This window comes from Clavelina lepadiformis, chromosome 7 (genome assembly GCF_947623445.1).
Source record: "Clavelina lepadiformis chromosome 7, kaClaLepa1.1, whole genome shotgun sequence".
NCBI lineage: Eukaryota > Metazoa > Chordata > Ascidiacea > Aplousobranchia > Clavelinidae > Clavelina > Clavelina lepadiformis.
In genome coordinates this window covers 20,278,440-20,286,561 of record NC_135246.1, presented here as the reverse complement: position 1 = coordinate 20,286,561, position 8,122 = coordinate 20,278,440, and the positions used below count along the sequence as shown (strand labels likewise).

At 41.6% G+C, this 8,122-nt stretch overlaps 1 protein-coding gene across 2 annotated transcripts; it reads right to left on the bottom strand.

Annotated features, from left to right (window-relative positions):
- Positions 1–742: 742 nt before the first annotated feature.
- Positions 743–7,388, bottom strand: LOC143465701 (TGF-beta receptor type-2-like). 2 transcript variants are annotated; one of them, XM_076964131.1, is made up of 11 exons: positions 6,065–7,388; positions 5,714–5,995; positions 5,474–5,639; positions 4,705–4,939; positions 4,355–4,455; positions 3,630–3,765; positions 3,166–3,344; positions 2,579–2,761; positions 2,302–2,448; positions 1,547–1,677; positions 743–1,373 (listed from the first exon to the last, which is right to left on the bottom strand). In XM_076964131.1, the coding sequence occupies exons 2-11, from the start codon at positions 5,969–5,971 to the stop codon at positions 1,164–1,166; spliced, it is 1,746 nt and encodes a 581-aa protein (XP_076820246.1). In that variant the 5' UTR covers positions 5,972–5,995; positions 6,065–7,388; the 3' UTR covers positions 743–1,163. The 2 variants fall into 2 exon arrangements, with proteins under 2 accessions (XP_076820246.1, XP_076820247.1); XM_076964132.1 differs by having other exon boundaries at positions 5,474–5,627; positions 6,065–7,386.
- Between the last annotated feature and the right edge of the window lie 734 nt (positions 7,389–8,122).

The following is an 8,122-nucleotide window of genomic DNA, read 5'->3' as shown; positions in this document are numbered from 1 at the left end:
TATGCCAGGTTTTTGAATAAATGCGTTTTCGGGATTTCACTCACCAATGAAACAAACCAAATAATTGCACTATTTTACCCATACGCCTCCAGCGTTATTTTTATTACGTCATACACTTCCATAAGTCATCGACTGAATTACCTTCAGTGGCGTCACATCTGCTATGAATCTAACGTTCTTAAGTTTCGGTTCAGGGACATACCCAAATATATGTACACTTTTTTTCTTAAAAACTTTGGTGGTTAAATCGTCACAGTTATTAATTTTCAATCTTTATCCGAACTTAGTTTTATTGATGCAAGATGAGATTAGTCTATGTAACCAGTAGTGGCTTTAGGGTAAGAGGGGTCTCCCTGTTTGTGCACACGCGCTCCGAAGAACAAAGATAGCATACGAGTAATATTGTTAACCAATCGCTGTTTTTCAGGACAAGACTGGTTAATGCTAATTTGCTGTATTTAGAATAGGGGGGAGTTGTGCAAATCGAACCTCCGTGTGAATTGGTCCGTTCCTGCAAACTGAGAAGAGAAGCACAAAATAAATTTGGGCTGGTTGTCATGTTGAAAAAAAAGCAAATTTTTATGCATTTCAGACTATCACGTAATTTGAAACTTTTGCGGGGAGCTGGAGAAATTCAAGAGACAGCTTCGGTTCCTCAAAACGCCTTAAAAGCACTGGCACCAACATCCGCTATACCGTAGTAGTAGTTTGCCCTAAGAAGCCTTATTATCAAACACTAGAGCCACACAAAATTGCGTTTAATTAAATCATTGCATGAGGTTAAGTTATTTCATATCCACAACATTCAAACTATATAATTCAATCGATTACATCGCAAAAGCCTGACTTTACGGTACATGGACACGTCCCTGGTAGGGATTAGCCGACACCTTTCTACGGCGTTGTGCGGAAACAAAACTCAGTCTTAAACGCAAGGATTGTACAAAAATATGGACGAATAAAAAGCACGTGTAAAGTGTAAGTAAACGAAGTATAATGTGTCTATGTGAGATAAAGTTTTATTTGTCGATGACCACTCACGAAATTCTGATTTTGAGGTAGAACAAGAAACTCCCAAATCGCGATGCTTGGCGGTTGTCCATCAGTCTTGCATGGGAATAAAAAGCAATGTATCCCGCCATAACGACGAAAGCCGTGAGAATTCAAACCACGGTTGAAATAACAGAGTTGGCAAGTTTGTTGACTTCATTTTCCACTTTCTCCCGAAGTCTCGCCGCCTCGTCGCTATCGGAAGTGACGTCAAGGTCACGCAAATGTAGCAATCGTTCATAGACGCATCTAGCGGTGATTCTAGCTTCTGCTTCGTACTCCCAGGACTCGGTCAAGATTTCATCGACAAATATGGATAAACCCTGATCAGAATAAAATGAACTTCAGTTACAAATTTTTTGCTAAATTTTCTTTTATGCGCAATAGATGTGAACCCGAGTCTTCCATTGTTCGCAAACAGGAGCTTAACTGCGGTCGACGGGCACCATGCAAACCAGTACGTCATAAACAATCGCTGCAAGCAATTATGACTGACCTTGTGGCTCCTCCAGATGTCCGGAATATCCGGAAGTTGCCTCTCTCGGCATACCAGGAGCAGCATCTGTTGCTTGGTGGGGTGGTCGTTTATCTTGTTGCCGAATGGGGGCGAATAAGTGGAGGCCATCCCTGGGTAAACGAAAAAGTTTAAAACTCGGTCGCATCAGTTTTACCTCCACCTCAGCCACCACGGTAGCAGGACTTGTGCTCCCCGATTGTTACGTCAGAATATCGGTGGAAACCTTTGTCATGGTCGAAGGTTTAAGATTGTACATTTTAGGGGGCATATGGGTAAAAAATAGGATTGTTATGATTTCGTTAGAGTTTTACGTAGGGTTGAAACATCCGTTTAGACCAGCCACGGTTCGTCAATACCGGTGCAGTTCTATAACCGGGGAATTACCGTAGCATTTGACTGGATAGAAAGTTCCTGGTTTTATGCAGATTGTTGCTAATAAAACGGCATGAAAAAAAAGAAAATGTGCGTTTTTAGACCAAACAATTTACTTTTCATTTTGGTCCTCTGTAACTAGAGTTTGAGAAAAGCGATTTTAGTTCCAGTATGAGGCAGGCTCAAACATGTTCACTTCACATGCAGCTACCAGCGATCCCTATGCCAGGTTTTTGAATAAATGCGTTTTCAGGATTTCACTCACCAATGAAACAAACCAAATAATTGCACTATTTTACCCATACGCCTCCAGCGTTATTTTTATTACGTCATACACTTCCATAAGTCATCGACTGAATTACCTTCAGTGGCGTCACATCTGTTTGCCATCTCCCACATGACAAGCGCCATGCCATAGACATCAACCCTCTTGAACATTTCTATGTCGGTTAAATTGACCAATCTTTCAAGTAGCTCTGGCGCCATGTAGCGGGAGGTTCCAACCTGGCCTGCAAACATCAGAAGTTTTGAAAAAATTTTCAACAAACTTTCACTGGGAAAGTATACGTAATAGGCGGTAGCATGCATGATACGCTGCAAGTTGCAGATGACACTCGACTATACTCCAACTAAGTTTACCTGCGTTTGAGAGTTCATCTCTTGATAGCTCTGGGTCGAGTTTGAGCGACAATCCGAAGTCAGCGAGGACACACGACCTGCAATCGTCCTTCACCAGGATGTTGCAGCTTTTCACATCGCGGTGCGCGATCGGGATCTTTGCTCTCCCGGCCGAGTCGCGCTCAACATGGAGATAGGCCAGACCTGGAAAAGAGTTTGTAGTTGAAGAAAATCCCGAGTAGAATGTTGTGGGGGAATAACCAAAGTAGCAGCTGAGGAAACATTCCGGTCGAAATTAACAAAGTTTTTCGTCTGTTTTAGAGATGGAAATTGGTCGACTGTGTGAGACCCAATCCAGACGTTTAATTTTAATCTCGGAAACAAATTTATCGGATGAGTCAACGATGTGAAGTTTAGACGCAAAAAATAAAAGCGACTTAATACTAAATAATTTGAAATTGATAATTCCACTGATCTCTAATATTGTAAAAAAGTGTTGGTGCGGAGACACGAGCCCGGCTCTCATCTCTGATCTATTCGCAATTCGACTGGTTCTATTGACAAACTTTGCAAGTATTAAAACATGAAGCCACGACTCGAGAACTTGCCATTTGCGATTGATATCGCCATATCGCAGAACTGCAGCCAGCCCAGGATGTGTGAGCGAAGGAACTCGGCCAGGGAGCCTTGCTGGTAGTAGGCGGTGACAAGCCAGTACTGGAGCCGGCCCTTCACCGTTCTCTGCTCCGATGCGTAGAACTCGATGATGTTGTCATGACGCATCCAGCTACGTAATAATAAAGAAGAACAAACATGAAGCGTTGACAATCTCTAGATATAAAAATACAAAAAGAATGAAAACAGCAAAACTCTGCACAGTAAAATCAACTCTCAATTTCAATCAATCAATCAAATTTCAGTGATTTTTAAAAAGAGTTCGTTATTTCGTGTCACGTCTTCCTGCGGAGGATCAGTAATAATTAGTTTAAAAGTAATCAGTTTATGAGACGGTTGAGAAGGATTTTTGGATGAGATGGCGGATAGGTTCTTGGTGAAATCTCATCAGACCGACCTCTCAGTGAGCATATCCTTCTCCTGTCTCCATGCGCCGTAATTTCGAAGTCGAAAAACTTTCACCGACACCACCTGACAACTGGAAGCGTCTTGCTGTAGCTTGCCTTTCCAGACCTCGGCGAAACGACCACGACCTGTTCAAAACATAGATTTCTATTATTTCAAAACTGAAAATACACAAAAGAATATAAATGCTCTGACAGGGAAGTGTTGCGATTTGTGACTCATACATGGGGGCAACAAACAAAACAATAATAATTTTATTTGTTCTCTCGTAGCTTCAGCCATCTTGAACGGCCCTGACTAACATTTTAGATTAAACCAAAGTAAAATTTTGCGATTCTTATGTGAAATGTAATTTGTAGATCCATTGAAGGGGCGATTAAAAATATTTTCTATTCAAGTCTTTCCATTATATAAATTTGCCACTCAATGTTTTAAGGAGTTTTTGGGGACCGAAACAGTCTCTCAAAATTTATACTTTTACAACTACAGCAGCCAATCAGCTTACAGCAGATAGTCAACAGTAAGTGTTCAAAAGTCGCGGTCTCGAAAAATTTCTTGGCGATCGCGAAACCATAAAAACACTGCTTCCTTCTATCACGTGATCATCATCTATCTACGGCATCTATGTGCACGATGGTATTTTCTCACGTGCGTTATCTCGCAACTTACAAGGACCTGCTCACAGATTCACGTCATTTCAAATACATTACGTCATACCTATTATAGTTTGAAGGTCGATCGGAAGAAGTTGGTCGCTATGGCAACCACTGTTTCCTCTTGAACCTCTGCTGTATTGCGTAGCAACGCTCGAGGAGTACCTGCGTGAAGAAAGAACAAGTTATGAAGGTCATCACCATCTTTGGGTGACGGTTACAAGCAAGAACTTGAATTTTTAGCATATTTGGCCAAATATTGTGATGCTGCGCGTGTCCTAGCAGCACATGGATCCTAGTATAACCGCAGTTTAACAACAAATAGGATGTGACGTCACAAAAATAGTCATTTTGTCGGTGGCTCGACTTTTGCATTAGATTCTAATTAATTGCTCCAAACAGTCTCCCACTCACTTGTATGCGGAGAAGCTGTGCTTGCCGCTCTCATCCCACAGTCCTCCGTCGACCAAACTCGCGTCATCGGAAGAAAGGCGACTCCCAGCGGTCAGCTTGCAATCGTACTCGTCATCCTTGATCCTGGCTTGCCTCCGGATGCAGCAGCGGACAAGGAAGATGGAGATCAGGATGAGGAGGACAGCGGAGGACACCCCGATAATTATCGGAGTCATCGAGTTGGTTTTTGGTTGATCTTAACAAAAATGAATGCTTGGTTATTAGTGGCAACAAACACAAAAGGTAATTTAGAATCAACGGCAATAAAACAACTATTTGTCAATGATTAAACGACGAAAATATTGAATTCGTTTTTTCCAGCAAATAAACAAGTTGTTGACAAACGTCTTTTGCCTCATATTTCTGCAACGGTTGCCGCCAACTTTCATCGCTTGCTCTGTTTATCGACGCACGACCAATAAAATAGCGAGGAGTGGACTCGCTCCAATTACGTCATGTAGTTAAGCTGTTGACGAAAGCGGCCGAGCGCGTTCGGAATGCGGAAGCACTCGGCCTGATCGATACTGTCTTGTTTCAAGAAACCATCACAAGCATTTAAATATGTTAACGTTGCGCATTTAACTTCAATTGAACACTAACAATGAATTTGTGGTCCCTAGCCTAAGACAAAGAGTCGCGTTAACTTCGTTCGCAATATTTCTATTTCGTCATCACTACATCACAATACGACCTCCCAAAAATCTTTCTTGTTGTTCCATGCAGACTCTACCTGGTACTGGGGTCGATGGGACGTTCGGAAGTTTGATGACGTGATTGCAAACGTCATATCCGCAAATGCAAAACAAGTGGCCTTGGTCATCGTCGCTACAATAGCCCTTTATGTCGTCAGACGAGAAGAGATCTTCCTGCTTTTGCTTTCCGTTCTGTAACGAGGACTAAAATAAGAATGAAAAGCGAAGTAAAACGTCAGTCAAGCGTAGCAATGATGACGTGAATGACGTCAATATACCTGGCAAAAGGCGTATGCGTTGAAAGAGGTGACGCCAGAGGTCATGTTCAAGTAAAGGTCAAGGTTGCAGAGTCCTGTCTCGCACGAGTCGCGATCTTCGCAGGGAACCTTGCAGTGCGTGCTGTTGCACTCTGCCGCGACACCTTGCGATCGGCAACAGTCGAACTCTGAAGCTTGGACCGATATGAAGATAACACAAACCAATGACAAGTAAATGAATGATGTCATATCAGCAAAAGGTGTTGTTACGTCAGGCATGAGTAGGCAGTTTGTGGATAGATGCTGAAAAAGTTAACTTTGTTTTGACAAAACCAGAAAATTTCGCGATGGTACAAAAAGCCGGATACTTACTCATATATTGCGCTGGACTTGGCAGCACAAGGAACAGCAGGTTGCCGTTTAAGAACTTAAACTCATTCAATATAAGGTTTAACGTCGTAAATTGTCTGCAATGAACATAAACAGACTAATTTCTATTTGCCTGCTGGCTCATAAACTTTCCAGTTAATGTGACGCAACAATGGATTCGCTGTGAAGGGGATTTCATAAAACATAAATTTTGCAATTGCTATTCATCTTGAATTGTGACGTAAAAATCGATGCAATGACAAACACAAGCCCCGATCAATATAAAGTAGTCACGCTTCACTAAGAACGGTTGTCTCATACGTCAGAGAGCGAACATTGAAACCTTGAGCGAGAGCGATTTCTTATTCTCTTTCATTCTCTTAGCGATGACTCATTTCTCCTCAAGAGCGACAGGATCGGAAACAAAAGTCTGTCGCGATTCTAAAAGTTCTACCTTCTATCAGCGAAGTAGATTTTCAACATTCCAGATTTAAAACACCAACTTAATGAAGTGGACGCAGAGTCATTATGCCCAGGCGCCTGATAAACACTGATATCTTTCATAATTTAAATTTGTATTGACAATAGGACGCACGCTCGTTTTCTTTGTTACGTAACAATAACAGTTCAAGGCGGCCCACAGCTTTTTGTTATCAAAACGAAAACGTCTCTAGTCCTTCGCTGTTGGTCAGGTAAGCCGAGTCTGACTAATTATCCGTTAACAAGCGATTATTGAGGAGACGGCAAATACAAATACAAAATGACTTCAAAATTGTCAAGCGTTGAATGGATTCTAAGCTGCTTGTAATAAAACATAGATCGATAAAACTAACAAGAACCAAACTTGTAAAGATATCCTGTGACACCAAACTCTATATCAGGCCAGCATAACGCTGGCTGACGACAGAAGCCTAAATTAAACGTCCTTGTGTGACAAAATGACTTTATTCCAACCTTCATATAGCTATACCAATCTCATACAAGAAAGCTAACAATGTTCTCGCCAATGGGAACCTGGCTCCACAGGTTTAAACGGTGACAGTCACACACCGGCGCAACACATTCTTGTTATGCCTAATAACGCGAGTTTTGACGAAATGCGTTGGAGTAGAACATGCGTTGTTCATGTTGACAAGCATGAAACTCGATCATTTTATTTTTCTAACTTCAATTAACCTCCTTGTACAGCTGAGCCTGTCAAACAATCCTTTTACGTCTCTGAGCTGCTTGAATGACCTTTTCCGTTCGTGACGATACAAAACAAGTCATTATCGCCGCCTCAAAATGACGGGAAATGGTGTTCTATTATTCTACCTTCCATTACAAGATACCACTCCAGCGCGTCGCCTTCTATTGCACGAGAGAAGTGAAGCGGAACAACCTGTCCGATGGTGAACGAACTCGCAGGGGATCAAGTGGCGAAAAAATAATGGGAGAAAAACCTTCCAAAGATATCTTATTAAATACAATAAAATTGCGAACAAAGCAACTGGAGCAGGAAACATAATTTATTAAGCATATTGTACGAGATTTTATTACGTAAATGTACGAGAACTAAGATGTTTCGGACAGAAACAAACAACAGCAAAGAACTTTCTGCATATTCGTTCTGCCAACCTGGCCGGCAATCTTTAACAACGGGCTATTTGATCTATGATTAAATAGTTCCCCTTTCAAAATTCATTTATTGCACGGAATGTCACGTGATCACAACAAACAAACGGTATAATCGGTTTTTGTTTGAGTATAATTCAAAACGAAAAACGCAAGCAGTCTTGTACAACAAGTTAAATAGTTATTTAACGCAAAGGAGATTGTGACGTCACCTGAATGTGATGACTGTTCTCGATTGCAAGGAAGGAGCTCGTAGGATGAAATCCTACGAGAGTTAAGGATCATCAGTTGGCCTGATTGTTGTCAAATATTATTTTGAGTTGTATTATCACGAATCTACTGTGTGATGTCAACAAAGACGATTGTGCTAAGTACCAACGGATGGTTGTTCGAGCGATGGTCCACTAGTTATGCAAAATATAATGATGAGAGCTGCATCCGCGAGCT

What these genes read in the sequence shown, in the direction of transcription:
- LOC143465701 (XM_076964131.1), bottom strand. Translation starts at nt 5,971, where the DNA reads ATGCCTGACGTAACAACACCTTTTGCTGATATGACATCATTCATTTAC. An exon ending in ACGCATACGCCTTTTGCCAG is followed by an intron (nt 5,640 to 5,713) that starts GTATATTGACGT and finishes TTCTTATTTTAG; the next exon opens with TCCTCGTTACAGAACGGAAA. An exon ending in AGATGAACTCTCAAACGCAG is followed by an intron (nt 2,449 to 2,578) that starts GTAAACTTAGTT and finishes TGATGTTTGCAG; the next exon opens with GCCAGGTTGGAACCTCCCGC.